We start from the raw sequence: 27,023 nt of genomic DNA, 5'->3' as shown, positions 1-27,023 counted from the left end.
TACATTGGACTTGAAAGGGAGTTTATATCATAATTAAAATACATCATGAATACTTGATATTTTTTCTTCAAGATTCATTCATATATAAATTTTTTATATGTACAGTGTCTCTAAATTTTCTATGTTCTGCTTGACATTGTTAAATTTCCTGACAGAAAGTATCCTTCCGTTTTAAGTGCTTTTTTCAGTTCTATTTTTCATCTCTTATGTGTAGTAGACCAAATTTGCCCCATTTTGTTTTTTTGTCTGTTGGCACAGGAACACAATGCAATAGTTTACAGAGCTAATCTTAATGTAGGATTCAATTGAACCCTGCACACTTCTGATCATTGGACTGACATGCTGCTGTTGGTAGGATGAATTCAACCCTGCACACTTCTGATCATTGGGCTGACATGCTACTGATGGTAGGATGAATTCAACCCTGCACACTTCTGATCATTGGGCTGACATGCTAATGTTGGTAGGACGAATTCAACCCTGCACACTTCTGATCATTGGGCTGACATGCTAATGTTGGTAGGATGAATTCAACCCTGCACACTTCTGATCATTGTGCTGACATGCTGCTGTTGGTAGGATGAATTCAACCCTGCACACTTCTGATCATTGGACTGACATGCTACTGTTGGTAGGATGAATTCAACCCTTCACACTTCTGATCATTGGGCTGACATGCTGCCTTTGGTAGGATTGAACCCTGCACACTTCTGATCATTGGGCTGACATGCTACTGTTGGTAGGATGAATTCAACCCTTCACACTTCTGATTATTGGGCTGACATGCTAATGTTGGTAGGATCAATTCAACCATGCACACTTCTGATCATTGGCCTGACATGCTAACCAATGACCCAACATAACTCCTGCCTCTTCAACGTGCAGGAAAATGCATCAGGCATATTCTGCATCCTAGTGTCTGGAGGGGGACCCAGCAAAAGATCTTTTGCCCTTGTGTCAAAGCTAAATGATGAATTGTCCACCCATAAAGCATGTCATATAACCCATGAAGCATGTCCTAATTGATGAAGTATATTACCCATGAAGTATATAACCCATGAAGCTTGTCGTATAATCGATGAAGCTTGTCATATAATCTATGAAGCTTGTCATATAATTCATGAAATATGTCATATAAATCATGAAGCTTGTCATATAACTCATGAAGCTTGTCATATAATCGATGAAGTATAATATTAAAATAACCACAATGTATATAACCCATGAAGCTTGTCATATAACCCATGAAGCTTGTTGTATAATCGATGAAGCTTGTCATATAATTCATGAAATATGTCATATAAATCATGAAGCTTGTCATATAACCCATGAAGTGTGTCATATAACTCATGAAGCTTGTCATATAATTGATGAAGTATAATATTAAAATAACCACAAAGTATATAACCCATGAAGCTTGTCATGTTTCATGAAATATGTAATGTAACCCATGAAGTATGTCATATAAACCATGAAGTAAATCATATAACCCATGAAGCTGGTCATATAATCCATGAAGTATGTCGTATTACTCATGAAGTTTGTCATATCAGCCATGAAATATGTCATATAACCTATGAAGTATGTCATATAATCCATGAAGTATGTCATATAACCCATGAAGCATGTCATCTAACCTCAGAACAAAGACAATAATTTCTTATTGTTTTGCAGTTCATTTTGTCAGTTTTGAGGTTCCAAACATTTGCTGTAGTTGAGAATTCTATTTTACTATAATCAATATGTCCTTTTGTGTAGTGTTGTGTAATGTGGCTATTATAGGCAAGAACAAAGTACAGAGAGTGAGCTTTGCAAGACATCAAAATCTAACATTTCATGACAAAAAAGGATGGCATTACAATTTATCTTCCCAAATATATGACAGAAACTTTTTTCTTAAATATTTATGTTAATAACTAAAGATTTTTCATTAGCTTGAGGAAAATGCATTTAAATCTATCATAAGAGATCATGCTTGCAATAAGGTGGAGTGATTATAGCGTGATGTTGCCCATCCATTTCTCCAACTGTTATCAGTATTGTTCTTGCACAGTAACTCAAGTTGTTGACTATCTATAGTTACCAGACTTTGTGGCTGGCTTGCACTAGGAATAGGGATAAAGAAACCTATTGATTTGTGGCTCAGAGGTTAAGGTCACAGTGGCTGAATGAAATGGGTTTGATTTTGCATATTAACATGTATTTCTGACCATGTGCCTTGGACAAAGAGTATGAAGGTCTGAACTTAGTGTCAAAAGTCAAGGTCATTGTGGATAAAAGGAAACTGGATTTTGCAAAATAACCTTTTTAGATTAACATCCTTGATCAGTTGATCAGACCTTGTGGATGGCTAGCACTTAAGGCAATAAATAAACCAATGGATTCTGGGGAGTGGATGGCTTGCACTTAGAGCAGTAAATAGATTATGGGGAGTAGATGGCTTGCACTTAGGACAATAAATAAACCAGTGGATTCTGGGGAATGGATGGCTTGCACTTAGGAGAGTAAATAAACTGATGTATTCTGGGGAGTGGATGGCTTGCACTTAGGCAAATAAATAAATCAGTGGATTCTGGGGAGTGGATGGCTTGTACTTAGTGCAGTAAATAAACCAGTGGATTCTGGGGAGTGGATGGCTTGCACTTAGGGCAGTAAATAAACCAGTGGATTCAGGGGAGTGGATGGCTTGCACTTTGGAGAGTAAATAAACCGATGGATTCTGGGGAGTGGATGGCTTGCACTTTGGAGAGTAAATAAACCAATGGATTCTGGGGAGTGGATGGCTTGCACTTTGGAGAGTAAATAAACCAATGGATTCTGGGGAGTGGATGGCTTGCACTTTGGAGAGTAAATAAACCAATGGATTCTGGGGAATGAAGGTCAAGGTACTGGTTATGGTAAGCTAGTGCACATTTAGTTTATGACCGCATACCTTGACCAAAGGTCCAGATAATTGAGACCCATTGGTCAATAATTTCCCCAAGTCAACCATACCTTAGTAGTGCCTACATGAAGGACTGTTAAACACTGGGTTGGCATATAATGTGCTGATCTTGTTTAACAAATTGTCTGGGTCATTAAGTGCTGGACAGCTGCCTGTATGAGGAAAATACAAAATTGTTTTGTAGAATGTCCATAGCTAGGTAAGCACAACGTAATTATACACTCAACTGAATGTGATTGTTTATTTTTAGAACACATTTTGCGAGCACTCAACAGTCTGCAGACAACAGAGGAGAAGCTGGCCGCTTTGTGTAAGAAGTATGCGGATCTCCATGAGGAGCACCGTGTACTTCAGTCCTCCTTCAAACAGACCCAGCGCAGGCTAGCCGTGGTAAGGCACTGTTGGTTCAATATAGGCTGACTGTAGTGATTTTAAATTTATTATTACTTTGTCATTCATTCCAGACATTTGTATGACGTGGTTATTGTTTCTTGATGTAACAAGGAAGTGTACAGTACAGCTCACACAAATTTTCATTTCTCCACACATCATGGTGCCGGTGAAGAGATCATGAAGAGGTTTAGTAAAAAGCCCCACCACCAGCTCCCGCATATCCTGATGGAGTTACCATGGCTTGTACCAGAGAATAGCTCTGCACACCATGCTTTCTCCAGGAGCCTTATCTAACCACTATGGTGCTGGTAAAGCTGGTGTGGTTTACTGTTTATGACATCATACATATGAGGAACCTGAAATGCAGCCACTATTTACTAGTAAAAAGAAGATGTGTGATCATGTTGGTAAAACATGGTTCTATTTATTAACATGTCTTGATAAAACAGGGTTCTGTTTATTAACATGTCTTGGTAAAACAGGGTTCACTTCAAAAGCGTATCTGCCTGAAGCAGACACGTACATATTATCAGTCCTGTTGTTGATAAAGATGTTTTTAGCTGCATATATGTTGATATATTTACATGGTTACCATTCTTTGAAACACGGTAAACTGCATATATTTTGATATATTTACATGGTTACCATTCTTTGAAACACGGTAAACTACATATATGTTGATATATTTACATGGTTACCATTCTTTGAAACACGGTAAACTGCATATATGTTGATATATTTACATGGTTACCATTCTTTGAAACACGGTAAACTGCATATATGTTGATATATTTACATGCTTACCATTCTTTGAAACATGGTAAACTGCATATATGTTGATATATTTACATGGTTAACATTCTTTGAAACACGGTAAACTGCATATATGTTGATATATTTACATGGTTACCATTCCTTGAAACACAGTAAACTGCAGACTTAATTCACAACGTGGAGTGAAAGACTGATGGTAGGTTGCTGAAAAATGTGCTGCCAGATACCATTCTACATCCAAATATGAATTTCATTCTTTTAAATGAATCTTGAAAAGGTGTAAAACTAAACTGTAAGAATAACAGAGAGAAGGAGGGAACAGGTAGCAGATAAAAGGATTACAGTCAATAGAGTGGCTGTGTGCAATCAGTAAAACAGAATATCAGAAACTATGTATTTGATTCCCAGCTAAAAAGTTAACTGAAAATATTTACAAATTTCTTTAAGAGAGAGAGAGATAGACCTGTATACAGAATTTACAATAATAACTACATGGCTGCACTTGTATTTTCTAAGACTTTGCATAAAAGATACATATAACAATCGCAGAGATTGGATTGGAATGTTGCTTATTTTTTCTTCACAGAAGAATTATAAAGTATGCATGATTTGATGTATGTCTGGTTTTGTTTTGTTTGGCAACATCCTTCTGAAATTTCATGTGGCGACACAATTGGTTATACATGGTTGGTATAAATACACTAAACAAATCGGACACTGACTTTAAACCAGAGATTTTGGACAATGAGGCATATTTTATTGTCTTGAAATAGCTATAATTTTAGAATGAAGCAAGAAAATGCAAGCAAGCAAGCTATGGTTGTTGTTGAAAGATGTTTCTCCTTCTGTGCTGGAAAATAAAATCTGAAAACCTTTTATTGCAACTTCAGAGAGAAGGAATAATCAGTTAGATGTTGGGATTAGTACAATTTTCTGATATTATTATTCATTTCAGCTTGAAATTGAATTAATTTTAATTCTGGAGAGTTAACAGACTTTCTCTGTTAATTGGTGGTCTATAATAGGGGCTATCAAATGTGATGCCTCAGATCAGATTTTCTGTTATAGGGGCTGTTAAATATGATGCCCAGTTTAAATGGTCTGTAATCAGGGCTATTAAATATGATGCCCAAAGTCTGATGCTCTGTAATCAGGGCTATTAAATATGATGCCCCAAGTCCGATGGGCTGTAATTGGGGCCATTAAATATGATGCCCAGATAAGATGGTCTCTAATAGGGGCTATTAAATATAATGCCACAAGTCAGATGGTCTTTAATCAGGGCTGTTAAATATGATACCCCAAGTCAGATGGCTTCATGTAATATGAATAATACCTTTCCCATGTTTGGACCTAAAATTGACATCCTTGTTGGATGCCAACATTTGGCATTATTTTATAACATTGTTGAAAATTGCTTTAAAATATCCTCTGACTTCTGGTCCCTGTTACAGTGTGTGTGTACATATATATATATATATATATATATATATATATATATATATATATATATATGCAAGAAATCCAGTTGCATTAGAACTGGCTGGCTCAAAGTGAACATTTGCTGTTGCTAAAAGTATGTACAGCAATCAGGATTAGTCACTTGATTCACAATTCATTTAAAATTCAATGTTTTCTGTTCTTTTATTTTAAATGGCATTGGTTTTAATTTGGAATTGAATTGTTCATATGACCTAAAATTACTTTCCCATTGTAATATTATTGGAGTACATTTATGCTGTTAAAGCTGGAAGATGTGTGTCTTGTCAAATAATAAGTTGCTTCATATTTCCCTGAATAAAGTATTAGTGATTTCCACTGATATAAAATGTTTGACAACATTGTTTAAACTGAATTAAGTTTACAGATAAACATTTGACATTGGCAGTAACTGTAGTGCATAAAAATAATCCAACTTGTTCTAAACATACATGTACATGTATTAAGTATAACAGAATTTTAAAAAGGATTTACTTTTTATTGTTCATTTACTTGACATAAATTGACTCTTCATTTTGGTGTCTTGACTCTAAATCACTTTGATGTCTCACCCTTTCTTTGGACTATTAAAATGTCAAACAATAATGCCCCCTCCCCCCCCCAGGAAAGGTGGACAACACATATCTGCCAAGTCACAGTGGTCATTTGCAAAGTATGTGCCCTCCCTCTACTGTAGAGCAAGCATGGAGAGGATAAAATGCCCCACCATGATGAGTGGGAAAATGAAAAATTGCGTGAACTGTATCATGTAGCATTTCACAAAATCTTGCTTCAAAAGAACATATCCATCATGATGACAGTAGAGAAATGCAGTTTGACAGCTGTGGGTATCTGAAGATGGAAAAAGAAAAAGATCAGTCATGGAAGATTCTTAACATGGTATAATGTGTCAAAAGAAAAAGATCAGTCATGGTAGATTCTTAACATGGTGTAATGTGTCAAAAGAAAAAGATCAGTCATGGTAGATTCTTAACATGGTGTAATGTGTCAAAAGAAAAAGATCAGTCATGGTAGATTCTTAACATGGTGTAATGTGTCAAAAGAAAAAGATCAGTCATGGTAGATTCTTAGCATGGTATAATGTGTCAAAAGAAAAAGATCAGTCATGGTAGATTCTCAACATGGTGTAATGTGTCAAAAGAAAAAGATCAGTCATGGTACTGGTGTAATGTGTCAAAAGAAAAAGATCAGTCATGGTAGATTCTTAACATGGTATAATGTGTCAAAAGAAAAAGATCAGTCATGGTTGATTCTTAACATGGTGTAATGTGTCAAAAGAAAAAGATCAGTCATGGAAGATTCTTAACATGGTGTAATGTGTCAAAAGAAAAAGATCAGTCATGGAAGATTCTTAACATGGTGTAATGTGTCAAAAGAAAAAGATCAGTCATGGTAGATTCTTAACATGGTGTAATGTGTCAAAAGAAAAAGATCAGTCATGGTAGATTCTTAACATGGTATAATGTGTCAAAAGAAAAAGATCAGTCATGGTACTGGTGTAATGTGTCAAAAGAAAAAGATCAGTCATGGTAGATTCTTAACATGGTGTAATGTGTCAAAAGAAAAAGATCAGTCATGGTAGATTCTTAACATGGTATAATGTGTCAAAAGAAAAAGATCAGTCATGGTAGATTCTTAACATGGTATAATGTGTCAAAAGAAAAAGATCAGTCATGGAAGATTCTTAACATGGTGTAATGTGTCAAAAGAAAAAGATCAGTCATGGTAGATTCTTAACATGGTATAATGTGTCAAAAGAAAAAGATCAGTCATGGTAGATTCTTAACATGGTGTAATGTGTCAAAAGAAAAAGATCAGTCATGGTAGATTCTTAACATGGTATAATGTGTCAAAAGAAAAAGATCAGTCATGGAAGATTCTTAACATGGTATAATGTGTCAAAAGAAAAAGATCAGTCATGGTTGATTCTTAACATGGTGTAATGTGTCAAAAGAAAAAGATCAGTCATGGTACTGGTGTAATGTGTCAAAAGAAAAAGATCAGTCATGGTAGATTCTTAACATGGTGTAATGTGTCAAAAGAAAAAGATCAGTCATGGTTGATTCTTAACATGGTGTAATGTGTCAAAAGAAAAAGATCAGTCATGGTAGATTCTTAACATGGTATAATGTGTCAAAAGAAAAAGATCAGTCATGGTAGATTCTTAACATGGTATAATGTGTCAAAAGAAAAAGATCAGTCATGGTAGATTCTTAACATGGTGTAATGTGTCAAAAGAAAAAGATCAGTCATGGTTGATTCTTAACATGGTATAGTGTGTCAAAAGAAAAAGATCAGTCATGGAAGATTCTTAACATGGTATAATGTGTCAAAAGAAAAAGATCAGTCATGGTAGATTCTTAACATGGTGTAATGTGTCAAAAGAAAAAGATCAGTCATGGTAGATTCTTAACATGGTGTAATGTGTCAAAAGAAAAAGATCAGTCATGGTAGATTCTTAACATGGTGTAATGTGTCAAAAGAAAAAGATCAGTCATGGTAGATTCTTAACATGGTGTAATGTGTCAAAAGAAAAAGATCAGTCATGGTACTGGTGTAATGTGTCAAAAGAAAAAGATCAGTCATGGTAGATTCTTAACATGGTGTAATGTGTCAAAAGAAAAAGATCAGTCATGGTAGATTCTTAACATGGTATAGTGTGTCAAAAGAAAAAGATCAGTCATGGTTGATTCTTAACATGGTATAGTGTGTCAAAAGAAAAAGATCAGTCATGGAAGATTCTTAACATGGTATAATGTGTCAAAAGAAAAAGATCAGTCATGGTTGATTCTTAACATGGTGTAATGTGTCAAAAGAAAAAGATCAGTCATGGTAGATTCTTAACATGGTATAATGTGTCAAAAGAAAAAGATCAGTCATGGTACTGGTGTAATGTGTCAAAAGAAAAAGATCAGTCATGGTAGATTCTTAACATGGTGTAATGTGTCAAAAGAAAAAGATCAGTCATGGAAGATTCTTAACATGGTGTAATGTGTCAAAAGAAAAAGATCAGTCATGGTAGATTCTTAACATGGTGTAATGTGTCAAAAGAAAAAGATCAGTCATGGTAGATTCTTAACATGGTATAATGTGTCAAAAGAAAAAGATCAGTCATGGTAGATTCTTAACATGGTGTAATGTGTCAAAAGAAAAAGATCAGTCATGGAAGATTCTTAACATGGTGTAATGTGTCAAAAGAAAAAGATCAGTCATGGTAGATTCTTAACATGGTATAGTGTGTCAAAAGAAAAAGATCAGTCATGGTACTGGTGTAATGTGTCAAAAGAAAAAGATCAGTCATGGTAGATTCTTAACATGGTAATGTTGCTGGATCAGACTCTTGGATCTTGCATAATTTTGCACACAAGGAAAAAGTGATATTATACTAATTTTCTCTACTAATTTTTCAAATTAAAAATGACAATTCAGTCAGTTCTGAGATCACAAGCATTTTTCAGTGATTTTAGTTTTAGGCAATCATCTTCCTTGAAAAATTATTTTAGAACCTCTAGAAAGTGATCATTACTTCAAAGAATTTGCAGAAATGTTAAGTAACTGATCTTATATTCACAACACTCAAATTCCACTATTGATTCCATAGTTAACAGAATTTGTGAAACTGTGGCAAAACAAATTACATATGTTAAACACCGTTTGTATTCTGTATGGATTTTAGTATTAAATGTTTTAACAAAAAATTCATTCCTTCATTTTTGTAACTACAGAACTTTGTGTAGTGTACATCCATTCTCCTACATGGACCGCTCCGGTGGCCTAGTAGTTAGAGCGTCTGCCTCGGAAGCAGGAGGTTGTGGGTTTGAACCTTGGCTGAGTCATACCAAAGACTTACAAAAATGGTACCAACAGCTGCTTCACTAGGCGCTCAGCATTAAGACGTTAGTATTAGGATTGGTTGGCCTGATGTCAGGATAATTTGACTGGGTGGGACATCATGCTACATGTCTGCGGCATGATGCCCCAGTGCTAAACATCACTATAAACTGCCACACTGCAGACATCATAGCAATATGACTGAAAAATTGTTAAAGCTACATTACAAATCTAAATAACACACACACATTGTCCTACATGATTTCATTTTTTTTGTTCTTGTATTTTATCATTTACATTAAAATGGCATTTGCAAAAAGAAGAAAAAAATACAACTAATGTTTACATCTCTTCAACTTCAGCCTTTTTTGTTGCTTTTGAATATTGGGCTTCATTTAGCTTACACGTAACATCAGTTCACTTGATAGGTAACATCAATTCAGACTTTGTATTTTTTCCTCACAAAACAGCTTGTCCCGAGTTAACCAATAATATACTCAGCAGAACAGTGTTGTTTGTGCAAATTATTTATAAATCCCCTGGAAAATATGATGGTACCTTTCAGATTAGATTCCACTTAACAGAGGACACCTTTGATAAAAGACCACCTATAACCTGCACCAATATAGTTTAGTTATGTTTTTGTCACTCTTTCAAGAAGGTTTCCCACCATTTATGCCACTTTGTTATGATAAATGGGGATAGTTCCATAAGTGGATGTGCCACTATAATTTTTGTTTTCATTATAATTAATATTATTATCACTATATTGTATCGATATATCTGTGATTTCCTGCAGGTGACACGGGAGAAGGACCAGCTCCAGACAGAACATACTAAGGCTGTGATGGCCAAGAGTAAACTGGAGAGTCTTTGTCGAGAACTTCAGAAACACAACCAACTGATCAGGGTAAGCAGGATTTCAGATCTCCCATTGTTTGTTGCCCAGAGCAAATTAAGTTTCACTTGGGCAACCAAATATCTAAATGTAGCTCACCTCTCCAGAAATATCAAATAGTTCCTGTCCATTATGCATCTTTCCATATCTGGCATTGAATGGAAGATTTTCTTGAAAAAATGCAATGATTTTTTTAATATAGTTTTACTTGAGATGATCTGAATATCGTAAGTTTGAAAGGAGTAATAATATTTTGGTGTTTACTTAAAATGCTTGTGTAGGGAAGGGTAAAATTAAATGGTCAGCTGAAAATCTTTTATATTTTGCCTGTATTTTAGAAGGCCTGGTAAGTACCAAACTGTAATTTTTAAAAAAATGAGCTATGCATACAGGGCATCTGAATCTGTAGATTGCATCAAAAGATTGCAAACGATACCTTCATAAAACAAATTAGTAACCTGGCCTTAGATTCATGTTTATGGTATTTGGGTTCCATCAACAAAGCTAAACAAGCATTAATATATTTATAGCATTTACATGGATGATTTTAATCAAATGTTTATTGTTTATTTTCACCCATTTACAAGTATGCACAGAATGTGAATGTATTTCTACTGGGTTGTTCATCTTGAAGCCCACAAAATTCACACAGGTACTTTGACAGAACACTTGTTCCATGAAATTGAAAATGAATAGTAGTTGTATATTTTATCCAAGTTCTGGGTGAATCTTGATTCACATAATTTTGCTGTTTTTCTGTAGAGATATAAATATTGGTTCATTAATTCACTTATTTGCTTTTCTGTTCAAATCTTAGTGATGCGTCTAAAGTATTGTTATTTTTTTGTTTAAAATGGATAATACATTTTTCAGTGAAAAACAAATGTTTGCCATTTGAAGCACAACCAACAACTATCTTCTCAGTTTGTTTTAGATAAAAACCTGGATCCACCTGGAGACTCTTTGATCATGCTTGTTTGATTAAGTTTAGTATTAATTATTGAATTCAAGTTTACCTGTATCTCCACAGCAAGAGAGTCTACAAAGAGCCAAGGAGGAAGATGAAAAAAGGAAGGAAATCTCACAAAAGTTTCAGGTGAGTCATGTCCTAGTAAAGTTAAGATGAGAGTCATGTCCCAGTAATGTTCAGGTGAGAGTCATGTCCTAGTAATGTTCCAGGTGAGAGTAATGCCCCAGTAAAGTTTCAGATGAGAGTCTTGTCCCAGTAATGTTTCAGGTGAGAGTCTTGTTCCAGTAATGTTTCAGGTGAGAGTCATGTCCCAGTAAAGTTTCAGATGAGAGTCTTTTTCCAGTAAAGTTTCAGGTGAGAGTCATGTCCCAGTAAAGTTTCAGGTGAGAGTCATGTCCCAGTAATGTTCCAGGTGAGAGTTGTGTCTTAGTACAGTTGCAAGTGAGAGCCATGTCCCAGTAATGTTCCAGGTGAGAGTCATATCCTAGTACAGTTGCAGGTGAGAGTCATGATCTAGTAAAGTTTCATGTGAAAGTCTTGTCCTAGTACAGTTGCAGGTGAGAGTCATTTCCCAGTAAAGTTTCAGATGAGAGTCTTGTTCCAGTAATGTTTCAGGTGAGAGTCATGTCCTAGTACAGTTGCAGGTGAGAGTCATGTTCCAGTAAAGTTTCATGTGAGAGTCTTGTCCCAGTAATGTTCCAGGCGAGAGTCATGTCTGTCCCAGTCAAGTTTCCGGTGAGAGTCATGTCCTAGTACAGTTGCAGGTGAGAGTCATGTTCTGGTAAAGTTTCATATGAGAGTCTTGTCCTAGTACAGTTGCAGGTGAGAGTCATGTTCTGGTAAAGTTTCATGTGAGAGTCTTGTCCCAGTAATGTTCCAGATGAGAGTCATGTCCCAGTAATGTTCCAGGTGAGAGTCATGTCCCAGTCAAGTTTCATGTGAGAGTCATGTCCCATTAATGTTCCAGGTGAGAGTCATGTCCCAGTCAAGTTTCAGGTGAGAGTCATGTCCCAGTCAAGTTTCAGATTTTAATCAGAAAGGAATTTAAATATTGAGGTTATGTGGAGTACATACTATTGATAAAACTGCAACTGAAATGGGTAGAAAGCTCTGATGTTCTTTTACAGTTGCCTTGGTAGTACAAATTTTACCACATGTCTAAATAGAAGTAGTGCATACATGAGTTGAAATTACCTAATAATAATAAAAATGACAACAGTTGTAAGTTTATAATGGTACTTGAGTTACTGTAGAAGAAAATAACCAAATTAGCATAATGGAGACTCCCCAATAACAATTTGTAAAGGGCTTTACACATGCAAATTAGCATAATGGAGACTCCCCAACAACAATTTGTAAAGGGCTTTACACATGCAAATTAGCATAATGGAGACTCCCCAACAACAATTTGTAAAGGGCTTTACACATGCAAATTAGCATAATGGAGACTCCCCAACAACAATTTGTAAAGGGCTTTACACATGCAAATTAGCATAATGGAGACTTCCCAACAACAATTTTTAAAGGGCTTTACACATCATCATAGCTAGTGTCAGCCAATTCAGTAATATGTGAAAAAGATAATTATTTATACCTGAACACCTTTCCTTTGAATTGCCTCTATAAACTGCCCCAAGCATGGGCATCTTTAGAAGTGGCTGGGTTTTTTTGGCTTTGTTTTTAGTTTTTGCTTTTTTATTTACTGAACTCATGGTTTTTTTAAAACATGACTTGAGTCAGCGAGTTTGGGAGTAAAACATGGTCCTTTTTGCATGACACACCGTGTTACAGGAAGTATGGCATTATGAAACATAAGAAATCTGGCATACTAGTCATGAAAGCTTTGGCAAAGTTTGTGTTGGCTAAAAATCTTATTTTGGGGCAGAAATATCCAGAAGACAATACATATGAGCTGTTGAAAAATTGTACATAACTACCATAAAGACCACTTTGTTGATGCTTGATAAACTTGTTGTATATAAGCTGCATCAGACAGCAGACTGTGAAAGCGGGATCTCAACACAGAACAATATCTATATGCAGTTAAGGAACAGATTAAGCACAGAAACAATCAACAAATTACTGCTTACAACACTAGAGGGGACATCTTTTGAGGATTTTCATTTAAACAGGGATCTTACAGAGGTGAGTGGGAAAAAAAGAGATATTTAAGTGTTAGGTAAATATTGAACTTTAACTTCCCACACCTCACAGTTTTTTACTCCTGCCCCCCTCTTATTTTGGGGGCAATAAAATAGATATCCCTCCCTCTTCACATAAAATTCTGGCAGCATCTCAGCCTTATTAAATTACAAAAGATGCGTGTAAATGCATCTAGCCCATGGTTTGCAGATATATAAGCAAAATCTTTCTGTGGCAGCTTGGTACTTCCATACCACACCAAAAGGTTCAAGGTGCTTTCAGATAAAAAGTTTGATTTACTTAAAGGTCAAAGTTGTACATCATGCCACATAATTTTTGAATAGTTTAAGAGTAAATGTAAATGTAGTGGCAAATGAATGAGGGCTATTCCAGTAAAACATACCTGGGACCCAGAGAAGACACTTTTAATGCGGGGTACTTGCCCATAGATGCAGTTTAGAATTTTGTTATCATTTTAATATGAACTCTATGAAATCAAAGTACCATGGCATATGGTTTTTGTTTTAAAACTGCATTACCTGGGTACTGTGTATGTTTAAATGGAACATCACTGATAAAATAGATTTTTTTGTATTCTATAGTTCTGAAATTTTGAATTCCAGTCAACCATTACTGAAATCCAGACGCAGATGACAGAAAACCATGACAAGAACAAAAAGTTGCGGGAGGAGAACTTTGAACTTGCACAAAAACTCAAGAAATTCATCGAACAATATGAGACAAGAGAAAAGGTTAGTTTGTACTTTAGTCATATACATTACCTCAGTAATAGTGTCTTACTTTTTTTGGGGTTTTTTTTGTATAAGACAAGGAACTGTACTGTAATTTATTTACCAGCTTAATAGTGTTTGACAGTATTAGGTGACAATTGTACCAGTCAAAAGCTGAAGCATCCAGATTGTAATAAAAGCTATGGCTTTGGGTGAAATGGTCACACAAAATGCTAGGTTTATGTAGACTTTAGTGAAGTGGTCACAAAATGCTAGGTTTGTGTAAACTTTGGCAAAGTGGTCACACAAAATGCTAGGTCTGTGTAAACTTTGGCAAAGTGGTCACACAAAATGCTAGGTTTGTGTAAACTTTGGCAAAGTGGTCACACAAAATGCTAGGTTTGTGTAAACTTTGGCAAAGTGGTCACACAAAATGCTACGTTTATGTAGACTTTAGTGAAGTGGTCAAAAATGCTAGGCTTGCATAAACTTCTGCAAAGTGGTCACACAAACTGCTAGGTTTATGTAGACTTTGGCAAAGTGGTCACACAAAATGCTAGGTTTGTGTAAACTTTGGCAAAGTGGTCACAAAATGCTAGGTTTATGTAGATTTTGGTAAAGTGGTCACACAAAATGCTAGGTTTATGTAGACTTTGGCAAAGTGGTCACACAAACTGCTAGGTTTATGTAGACTTTGGCAAAGCGGTCACACAAAATGCTAATTTTATGTAGACTTTGTTCTGAATTTCACAGAAACAGATCAGAACAGAATAGCAGTTATTGATGGGATCAAGTGGTAATGTAAAAGAGTATATATTTCAATGAGTTTCAGTAAGGTATTGAATTAGTTTCATTTGGTTGTATTTAAAATTGGTAGTCACTGACTTCCATGTTCATTTTTTTTCCTTTGTTTTCTTCCAGCAAGTAGAGAAGGTTATGCAGCATCGGGAATTGGAACAGAAGCTAGCAGATGCCAAATTAGAGCAGGCAACAGCCATTTTGAATGAAGAACAGGCCCGATCAAAGAAGGAGAGGGAATTGGTAAGAAAAAAATGGTTTGAAAGAAGAATACTGTCAGGCACTGCATATTTGCTGCTTTTAATGTGGTACCAGTTTTCATGGATATTATGGATTCTGCAAATTTGATCAAATTTGGCTGTTCCATTTGGAATTTAAATACCCAAAGTTTGGTCATATTTGGCTGTTCCATTTGGAATTTAAATACCCAAAGTTTGGTCATATTTGCCTGTTCCATTTGGAATTTAAATACCCAAAGTTTGGTCATATTTGCCTGTTCCATTCGGAATTTAAATACCTAATAAAGAGTGATAGCTTTTTGCAAGCATCTCACAAAGTTAAGTACTGATCAAAACCTTAAAAATTAGTCGCCACTATATTCCGAATCTACAAATATTAGTAGCCTCTATATTCCTAATCTACACAGGTATACAAAAATTAGTAGCCACTATATTACCAATCTACACAGGTATACAAAAATTAGTAGCCACTATATTCCTAATCTACACAGGTATACAAAATCTACAAATGAAAACATAAGATAGGTATAGAAAAGCATTTCCACCATTGTGTATCTGAAAATTCAAATCATTATCAAAAATAGATCAGTTAAACTTAGATTGTTCTTGACATAGCCATCAAGTAAAAATATTCTTTGTTCCAGTGTAATTACAGTAAGTTACAAATGTGACATTTGAACTGGTAAAACATTTTTGATTCAACAACTCTTTTTAGGATGTGTGAATTTGACTTGTTAAGAAGTTGGACTAATGTCACACAGCTAATACAAGTGCATGATAAATGGCAACTGGCACACGGCCCTATTGTCCATATGGAAAATGGCAACTGGCACACAGCCCTATGTGCCATATGATAAATGGCAACTGGCACACTGCCCTCTGGTCCATATGATAAATGGCATCTGGCACACTGCTCTATGTGCCATAATGATAAATGGCAATTGGCACACTGCCCTATATGCCATAATGATAAATGGCAACTGGCACACTGTCCTCTGTGCCATAATGATAAATGGCAACTGGCACACTGCCCTATGTGCCATAATGATAAATGGCAACTGGCACACTGCCCTCAGGTCCATATGATAAATGGCATCTGGCAGACTGCCCTATGTGCCATAATGATAAATGGCATATGGCACACTGCCCTTTGTGCCGTATGATAAATCTGCATCAACATTTTTATTGGCTGTCCTAGCTGTAAGTCTAAGTTGGCTTATGGTTCAACCCTGCATCTGACACATACATGCCAACCATTATGCTTTGGGCATAATCATTACGTTTTTTTCACTAAATTACACCTTACACGTAAAGTATATGGATTACGTGATTTTTGGAATATCCACTTTCCCCAAATAATTATATATTTTGTTTTCTCATTTTTATTAACATTTTATTAACATTTATTCTAGAAAAGACAGCTTCTACATAACTATGATATATGAGTATGCTTGTCAGTGGACTTGCATGCACTTTCCTAACAGTATTATATTCTATGTATAGCAGCTATCCTGTTTCCAAGAAACATGCTGGTTCTACTTTTAAACATTTGACCTTGTATTCTATATATAGAAGCTGTATGCCTTAGTGGGGAGAGAACAGACTGGTTTTCTAATTTTTAATCTTTACTCTCAGATTCTTTGTTCTAATTCATATTTGATACAGAACCAGTCTATAGGTATTTGGCGCTAAAGAGTCTAATTTTTTAGTTGATGCGCGTGTTAGAGCAAAAATATTTTCTTTCAAATAATTTCAAATAATTTCACAGTTGGATTAGAAAAAGGCAAGAAATAAATGAAACAAAAAATAACAGAATCCTCCATAGATGAAGACATGAATGACAAGAATGACAATACAGCATTCCATGCAAGGGCAGCATCATGTCCATTGCAGGCTGCGTGAAAAGAATTTTAATATTTGGCGCGAAAAGTTTTCAAATGGATTGTAGTCAGTGTGTTACAGATGGATCGGAAAAAGAAACAAACACAAATCCTCCAAAGATTCAAAGATGAATACATGGATGGCATAATACAGCATTCCATTCTAGGGCAGCATCATGCCTCTTGCAGGCTGTGCGGAAACGATTTTAATATTGGTCATGGTGGTTAATTCAATGTGGAGAAACACTTGAAAACAAAGAAACACATCAAATTAGCTCGTCTTACTAACTCCAGTACTAAGGTAACTTCTTATTTACAGCAGAACTCAAGTGTGGACATGAATGTTATAAATGCAGAGGTGCTATTTACTGAGTCCTTAATAGAACATGGACTGCCCCAAGCAGTGGCAGACCATGTTGGTTCTTCGTTCAAATGGAGGTTTCCCGATTCCAAAAATGCTGAAAAATATGCATGTGCTAGAACAAAATCGTCTAATATTGTTCAGTGTTTAGCAGAAGATACTTCACTTAAAATTGCAGAACCCATGAAATTGGGCCATTTAGTATTGCCACAGTTGGGAGTTGTGATTATGATGACAAAAGGTTGTACCCAGTATGTGTTAGATACTTCAACAATGAAAAGGGCAAAGTTATGAGTGTCCTTTCATTACCAGAATTAAAAGTACATTCCACTGGACAAAACATTTTTGATTTGCTTGATAATGCTTTGAAGAAACATGACTTAAGTTGGCAGACTAACTGTATGGGGTTTGCAGCTGATAATGCTTCAGTGATGACCGGAATCATAAAGGAGTTGCATCCTAAAACAGTGTACATAACAGGCAGTCCCTGTCATTTGATGCACCTTGCTGCTGGAAAGGCTGTTGATAAATTAGAAGTAGATATTGGTCATTTGCTAATTGATATCTACTATTATTTGGAGAAAAGTAGTAAAAGGAAACAAGCTCTAAAGTTGTTACAAGATCAGTTTGATCTTGAAGACTATAAAGTTATAAAGCATGTGTGTACAAGATGGTTATCCCTGGGCAAATGTATTAGCCATTTACTTGAGCTTTGGACAAACTACAAGCTTTCTTTCGAACTGAAAGTGAATCTGCACAGAGAAACAGGGGGAAAAAAGTGAAGAAGGTAGCACAAAAGCAGAATCTGTTATTATAAGTCAGAAGAGGACAAGAGATGAAAGTATAGATAGAAATACTGACAATAAAGAGGATGGGTTATCAGAAAAGAAGAAATTTAAATCCATGGAAGTTTTATTCGAGAAGCCTATATCTATCCAGCTTGAGGGCCTCCAGATCAAGATTGTGAAAGATAAATCTTGTGACAGAAAACTTCAACCCATTGCACTGCAGACATCGTAGCAATATGACTGAATTTTTTTTAAAGCTATGTTAAAAATCCAAATCACACACACACCCATTCTAATGCTCACTGTGAGAGATTGTTCAGTATTGTTAACAAAAATAAAAGTGAATTCAGATCCAGGCTCAGTAACCCAGTACTTACAGCTCTACTGGTGTGAAATACATTCATGGTCATAGTCTCAACTGGTACAAAGTGTTTTGAAATGCAACATGATAATCTGTTGGTTTCCAAAGCTAAAAGTGCTAAATATGAAAACTTGAAGCAGTAAAGGATGTTAAAAGACCAGAGGGTCAAATAAATCATTGTTCATTACATTTTTAGCATATTATATGTGGATTACTCTTTTTCTGCTTGGATTACTCTTTTGGTCCACTTGGATTACACTTTCTCCTCGTCAGGGGTTGGCATGTAAGCTGACATTTTGTCCATTGTCTATTTTGAACTTCTCAAAAACCACTGGGTCAGTTTCAGTTAAGCTTGGTAGGAATGTTCCTCAAGACATCCTCTACCAAATTGTCTTATGTGACTTACGCAACAAACCAAATGGAAGACCTATTTTTGAGTTCTTATTTAGAACTGTTCAACCGATTTTCGTTAAGCATGGTTGGAATGTATCCTACAACATGGTCTATAAAACTTATGTCTGGAGGGACTCCACATAGAACCATATGGAAAACTTATTTTCAATTTGTTCTTCTTGAAAACAGCTAGGCCTATTTCAAGCAACCAGATGGAAAATCTACAAATGATACATATCCCCTAGCTGTTATTGATACATAGTTTAACAAAGCCTATCAGTGAACAACTGTCACCTCAAGACTACCTTATTATACAAGATATAATAGCAGATCTGCCAACCCTTACCAGGGTTGCATCTAGGACACACGATAGTGAAAATATCCCGAAAATTTTAAGATTGCCTGTGAAGTTTTTAATTATATGTAGGCAAAATCACACAGAAAATAAGAATTGTATGCAATATTTGTGAAGAATGCACTATTTCATTTTTATTTTTTTTTAACTGTAAAATTCCCAGTTGTCACTCCCCTCTGCGGGTCCGGGGTAGTATAATTGGCCCGACGTGCCTCGCTACGTGTCGTAAAAGGCGACTAAGTAGAGGCAACCTGTTTGCCGTGGGTTGCATCCCGTGTCGGGGGAGGAAAGGATCCTGGTAGTTGAGCAGAGGCTTTCCAATGCAATACACTACTTTGGCCTCTACTTCTCTTAGACGGGTGGTCGGGATGGGCCCGGTTCCGACAAATCGGCTGGTCACGCCGAGCCTTAGGAAGTCTTTATTAACTTTCTCACCTTTTTTATCTTTCTCCTTGTATCTCTCTTGATACCACCGTTGCCCCTATATTCTATTCCTTTATCTTTCCCTTTTCCAAGTCTTAGAAGACTTCCTAGAAGGCAGTGGCTTAATTGGTCAATCGGGGGGGTAATTTTACCGACCTTAGAAATTGGCGACTTCAAGGTCAATCAAAGGTAATTTTATCAACTGAGTATGGCATCTGTGTATCCCTGGCACTTGAAAAGTGTTCCCTTGTTGGGCTCCTTGGTGGGCGGGGAGCATGGGTGCTGAATTTTTAATCTAGCCATCATGGATAATTTTTAAAAAAATCAAAACAAGAGAACGAAACCTTTATCTGACTCGGACGACGAACCATGTAGTGTGGAGTCATTTCCACGCTTCATGGTCATACAGTCAAAAGATGCCACGAAACCGCTTACCTCACTCTCTCCGTTTGTGATCGAGAAAACAATTACAGGTCAGATTGGAACACCAAAAAGCGTCAAAAAAATGAAATCGGGTTGCCTTCTTGTGGAATGTGAACGACGAGGTCAGACAGACATTATCAAGAAAATAAAAACTTTCTTTGATATTCCAGTGACCTCATTCGCTCACACCACACTGAATACGTCCAAAGGCGTGATTCGCTGTCGTGACTTGGCTGGAGTCACCGACGCTGATATCATTGAAGGAATGAAAAATGAAGGTGTCACTGCAGTACGTAGAATACGTATTAAACGTAATAACAACCTACAGGACACCGACACCATTGTTCTCACCTTCAACAAGCCAACAGTACCCAAAGTGGTCAAAGTTGGCTTCTTGCAAGTGAAGGTTGAGATCTACATTCCCAACCCCCTTCGATGTTATAAGTGTCAAAAATACGGCCATCACGAAGACCGCTGCTCTAAAACCCAAATATGTGGCCGATGCGGAGAAAATTCTCATCAGGAAGCTGACTGTAGAGCAACTCCACATTGTGTCAACTGTGGAAAAGAGCAACACGCAAATTCCAAGGATTGCGATACCTGGAAACAGGAGAAGGAAATTCAGAGGGTAAAGTACACAAATAATATTCCCTATCCAGAAGCCAGAAAACTTGTACAGGCGAAACAGCCCATCCTGGCCCATCCTTCTCCACTGTAGTGAAGAGCAATCCTAAAACAACGAAGGACGCTCAAACACAAACAGAAGCACCCAATTCAACACCAGATTCAAACACACCCCATTACCAATCACAGAAAAGCACGGCATCTACACAAACTACTTTCAGCAATACCCAACAACCGAAATCACCAAAAAACAAAAACAAATCTCATGGAAACAGGTAACGAAAGGGGTCAGATGACCCCATCAAACTTTATAACAGGTTTGGAGACATCGAGAGCATGGATGCAGAAGAAACTGCTCCATGCGCCCAAGGGAACTCCAGACCTACAAACAAAAAAATTTACCCCCGTACTTCCTCCAGAGAAATAACCAAATTTCCTCTGCGAAAGGTCTAACCTAGCTCCACAATCTTTAATCTCAGTTTATAATGAAAAACACTATCATACAATGGAATTGTCGAGGACTTAAAGCAAATTACAATGATATTCTTCTGCTTTTAAACGAACATGATCATGCGGTACTGTGCCTTCAAGAAACATTCTTGAAAGATACGGACAATATCACATTTAAAAACTACTCCCTGTTTAACACCTGCTCTCCAAATGTTGATAGGGCATCAGGAGGAGTTTCTGTTATTGTGAACAACAGAGCTCCTCATAGCTTCATTCATTTAAACACCAATTTACAAGCCATTGCTGTAAGCGTCACTCTACATCGAGTGATTACATTTTGCTCTATTTATTTACCACCAAACACTAACCTAGTACCAAATGAACTCGACAATCTTGTTCAACAGCTTCCCGCACCCTTTGTTTTACTCGGGGATTTTAATGCCCATAACATTTTATGGGGATCAAATCATATAAGTGACAGAGGTCACAAAGTTGAAGACTTTATTTCTAGACACGATCTGTGTCTATATAATACCAAAACACCTACATATTTACACCCAGGCACGGATACATACACATGCATCAATTTGACAATTTGTTCTCCTTCGCTGCTTTTGGACTATGACTGGAAGGTCGCTGATGACCTTCACAGCAGCGATCACTTCCCAATCTCCCTTGTAAATAATAACTCTACAATTGATGAAGTAATTCCACAATGGAATTTAAAGAAGGCCGACTGGGCCAAGTTCGAAACACTCTGTAAAACTAGGCTGAATGAGGACATAGTTTTCAATGTTAACGATCCCATTCAGCATTTTACATCTATTTTGACAGACATTGCAGAAGAATCTATCCCGAAGTCCTCAACAAACTGTATAAGAACCCCAAAACCTTGGCTCACTAAGGAATGTAAGGAAGCCATACGGCAACACCGAGAAGCCTTGAAAAAATTTAACAATCATCCGACGCCCGAGAATTTAAGTAAATATCGTATTCTCCGGGCCAAAGCTCGCCGCACAATCAAAGAAAGTAAACAAGCATCATGGATGAAATATGTTTCCTCTTTAAACTCTCGTTCCTCAATTAAGAAAGTTAAATTAAAAAATAAACAATAACAATCTTAGCTCAAAACGTGACATAGCAAATGTTCTTGCTGATACATTCTCAAAAAATTCCTCATCATCTAATTATTCCGAAGCCTTCCAAAAATTGAAAACTCAAAAAGAAAAGTCACGTTTAAAATTCACATCCAACAACTCGGAAAGCTACAACCGTTTTCACTACCAGAACTTATGGAGGCTTTAGACAAGGCCCATGATACTTCCGCTGGGCCTGACAAAATACATTACCAGTTTTTAAAACATCTTCCAGAATCATCATTAACATCTCTTTTGAAACTCTTCAATGATTTATGGATTACTGGTAACCTACCTAAAATATGGAAAGAAGCAGCAGTAATACCAGTTCCCAAACCCGGTAAAGATAGCGAAGATCCTACCAACTATCGACCTATTGCACTCACAAGCTGCATGTGCAAAACAATGGAACGAATGATCAATTCTCAGCTTGTATGGTACCTGGAAACTAACAATTTAATATCTCCTTTCCAAAGTGGCTTTCGTTATAGATGGCGCACCAACGATCATCTGGTTAGACTAGAAACATTCATTCGCGATGCATTTATCAAGAAAGAACATTTAGTAGTGGTTTTCTTTGATTTAGAAAAGGCCTATGACACAACATGGAAGTACGGGATACTAAAAGACCTGCACGATCTAGGTCTAAAAGGCTGTCTGCCCTCTTTCATATCCAACTTCCTCTCCGACAGAGAATTCAAGGTACGAGTGGACTCTACTCTCTCAGATTTGCACGAGCAAGAGATGGGTGTGCCCCAGGGCAGTATTTTATCTGTGACACTTTTCAGTATCAAAATTAATAACATCACCAAGTGTTTGACTCCTGGTATGGATTGCTCACTATATGTTGATGATTTTCTCATATGTTATCGGTCAAAGCACATGCATACAATTGAAAGACAACTACAGCAAAATATCAACAAGATTCAAAATTGGGCTAGTACGAACGGTTTCAAATTCTCGAAATTAAAAACGGTATGTATGCATTTCTGTCAATTACGACGACACCACAATGAACCTAAACTCACACTGGACGGAACACCTATCCCAGTTGTTGAGGAAACAAAATTTTTGGGTATTATCTTTGACAGAAAAATGACTTTTATTCCACACCTAAAAAACTTGAAAGCCAAATGCTTAAAAGCACTTGACCTACTTAAAGTAGTAGCGCACACTGACTGGGGTGCTGATAGAAAGGTCATCCTGAATTTATACAGAACATTTATTCGCTCCAAACTAGACTATGGTTGCGTTGTGTATGGTTCAGCCCGAAAGTCATATCTTAAAATGCTTGATCCAATTCATCATCAGGGAATAAGACTGGCTCTGGGAGCATTTAAAACATCCCCGTGTGATAGCCTTCTAGCTGAGGCGAATGAACCACCGTTATCGTATCGTAGAGAAATGCTTTCCACACAGTATGCTCTAAAATTAAAATCAAACCCTCTGAATCCTGTTTTTTCGGCTGTTTTTCAACCCAAATACAAAACTTTATATGAAAATAAACCAAACGCCATACCTTCCTTTGGCATTAGAATATCATCCAGCCTTGACACTACAAATATAGATCTTTCTAAAATTCAGAAAACGTCCATCTCCAAAACACCACCCTGGCTAATTAAGCAACCAAAAGTACTTTTTACGCTACACGATGGAAAAAAATCAGAAACAAACCCTTCTGTCTTCCACAACTCTTGCCATGAACTCCTCACTGAATTTAAAAACTACACCAGAATTTACACTGATGGATCAAAGGATGAGGAAAAGGCTGCTGCAGCCTTTGTTTGTGGAAATCACACAACGCAAGTTCGCTTACCAAATGGAGCATCAATTTTTACAGCTGAAATCAGAGCAATAGACCTTGCTCTGCAACATATAGAAAAGAAACATATTTTAAACAGTATCATCTTCTCCGACTCGCTATCAGTACTCCAGTCACTACATAATAGAAAACTGGAGAACCCATTATTGAAAAACATACTCGTCAAAAATACTGAGCTGAGTGTCTCCCACAATATAATATACTGTTGGTTACCTAGCCACATTGGTATTAAAGGTAATGAAAAAGCAGATCGTGCTGCTAAAATGGCCCTTACTAAAGAACCATCTGATTTTAAAATACCGTATACTGATTTTAAACCTTGTATCAGAAAGTTCTTACGTCAGAAGTGGCAGGCATCATGGAATGATGCTGTAAATAACAAACTTCATGCAATCAAGCCAACTCTAGGAGAATGCACTCCTTCCTACAGAACCATTCGTAGGGAGGAGATAGTCATTGCAAGAATCCGAATTGGTCATACTCATATCACCCACTCCCACATACTAAAAGGTGAAGACCCACCAGAGTGCGTTTCTTGCAATGAACCTTTCACTGTCAAGCACTTTATGATAGAGTGCTTTGACCTACAACCTATGCGCGATCGTTATTACATTGTGCATGACATGAAAGAACTTTTTGATACTATAAACATCACTCATATTATAGAGTTCCTGAAAGCCGTAAATATTTACTCTAAACTCTGACTTTTATGCTATCACCTTGTGCAGTTTTATGCAATATATATACCGTCCCATTTTAATACCTTTTCATCTTTTTTCATTAACATAGAACATTTACATCTCCCGTTGATCGGGAAGCTTTATTTTGCACCGTTACCATCTTACTGTTTTTAATTTCAACCATTTGTTCTTTTATATCGCTGGTCGATATAGGACGTTTTATAATTTTTAAAAGATTATACAAATAACCTTTTTTTTGGCGCTAAATAGCCTAACAGTGCTGATGCGCCGTTAAAAATCAATCCATCAATCAATCAATCAAACCTAGTTGTCACTTGTACTTTGGTAGTTATAAAATGTCAACTATTTCTGTGTGTCATGTGCTCAGTTCTAATTTGTTATTAAGAAAGGTCATGGGCTAACATTTGATGCAGAGGATTGCATGGCGGGCCAGTGTTAAATTGCAAAATCAGTTAAAACTCGGACATATTTTCATTATTTTAGCAATAACACTTATAATAACAGTCAGAGTGTAGATGTACCTGTCAATAGGCATGGTAACAATTAACAAAAACACTTTTTCAGGCTAATCCCTTATGACATGATGCTTTTGATGATGTGCCTGAAGATTGTGTTACACATTTTTGGTACAATAAAAGTAAAATAAAGACAAATTAATAAAAAGTTCTGTTCCATTGTGTTGTAGGTGAGGTGTAGCCTTCTAGCTGATGGTGAAAGTGCTATTCCCCACAAGACAGCACTATAATATTGAACTGTTTTCCCATTGTTTTTTGTTTGGTGGGATATACCGTCCAAGCTAAAGGTGTGTGCACTATATTCCACAAGATGACACTGTAGGCAGACTGAGGGAAAATCGTCTTTATCGTTTTCATTGAGTCAAAGTTACTCAACTCTAATTGGAAAGAGACATGTTCTGATTGGGTCTATACTGTTCTACTGTGTATACACCATAGACCTGATTGGGTCTTCACTGTTCTGATGGGCATACACCATAGACCTGATTGGGTCTTCACTGTTCTGATGGGCATACACCATAGACATGATTGGGTCTTCACTGTTCTGATAGGCATACACCATAGACATGATTGGGTCTTCACTGTTCTGATGGGCATACACCATAGACCTGATTGGGTCTTCACTGTTCTGATGGGCGTACACCATAGACCTGATTGGGTCTTCACTGTTCTGATGGGCGTACACCATAGACCTGATTGGGTCTTCACTGTTCTGATGGGCATACACCATAGACCTGATTGGGTCTTCACTGTTCTGATGGGCATACACCATAGACCTGATTGGGTCTTCACTGTTCTGATGGGCATACACCATAGACCTGATTGGGTCTTCACTGTTCTGATGGGCATACACCATAGACCTGATTGGGTCTTCACTGTTCTGATGGGCATACACCATAGACCTGATTGGGTCTGCACTGTTCTGATGGGCATACACCACAGACCTGATTGGGTCTTCACTGTTCTGATGGGCATACACCATAGACCTGATTGGGTCTTCACTGTTCTGATGGGCATACACCATAGACCTGATTGGGTCTTCACTGTTCTGATGGGCATACACCATAGACCTGATTGGGTCTTCACTGTTCTGATGGGCATACACCATAGACCTGATTGGGTCTTCACTGTTCTGATGGGCATACACCATAGACCTGATTGGGTCTGCACTGTTCTGATGGGCATACACCACAGACCTGATTGGGTCTTCACTGTTCTGATGGGCATACACCATAGACCTGATTGGGTCTTCACTGTTCTGATGGGCATACACCATAGACCTGATTGGGTCTTCACTGTTCTGATGGGCATACACCATAGACCTGATTGGGTCTTCACTGTTCTGATAGGCATACACCATAGACATGATTGGGTCTTCACTGTTCTGATGGGCATACACCATAGACCTGATTGGGTCTTCACTGTTCTGATGGGCATACACCATAGACCTGATTGGGTCTTCACTCTTCTGATGGGCATACACCATAGACCTGATTGGGTCTTCACTGTTCTAATAGGCATACACCATAGACCTGATCTGTATGTGCATTATGCAAGTGCAGATATTGATC

General features: G+C 37.0%; 1 protein-coding gene and 1 long non-coding RNA gene across 7 annotated transcripts in view; one reads left to right on the top strand and one right to left on the bottom strand.

The window, feature by feature from the left end:
- LOC149785995 (uncharacterized) overlaps positions 1 to 27,023 on the bottom strand; it is a 100,980-nt gene that overhangs the window by 22,400 nt on the left and 51,557 nt on the right. The window lies entirely within an intron of this gene.
- The window catches only part of LOC149785997 (uncharacterized), a 109,199-nt gene that overhangs the window by 58,859 nt on the left and 23,317 nt on the right, over positions 1 to 27,023 (top strand). For all 6 annotated transcript variants that reach the window (XM_089976274.1, XM_089976275.1, XM_089976273.1 and 3 more), the window contains exons 4-8: positions 3,195 to 3,334; positions 10,242 to 10,352; positions 11,371 to 11,436; positions 14,076 to 14,204; positions 15,105 to 15,224. In XM_089976274.1, the coding sequence (XP_089832400.1) occupies positions 3,195 to 3,334; positions 10,242 to 10,352; positions 11,371 to 11,436; positions 14,076 to 14,204; positions 15,105 to 15,224 (566 nt within the window). The remainder of the gene's footprint in view (positions 1 to 3,194; positions 3,335 to 10,241; positions 10,353 to 11,370; positions 11,437 to 14,075; positions 14,205 to 15,104; positions 15,225 to 27,023) is intronic.

Source organism: Sinohyriopsis cumingii, chromosome 12 (assembly GCF_028554795.1).
Source record: "Sinohyriopsis cumingii isolate HCF-2022 chromosome 12, ASM2855479v2, whole genome shotgun sequence".
Taxonomy (NCBI): Eukaryota; Metazoa; Mollusca; class Bivalvia; order Unionida; family Unionidae; genus Sinohyriopsis; species Sinohyriopsis cumingii.
Note: the sequence above shows the minus strand (reverse complement) of the source record. Positions and strands in the feature narration are given on the sequence as shown.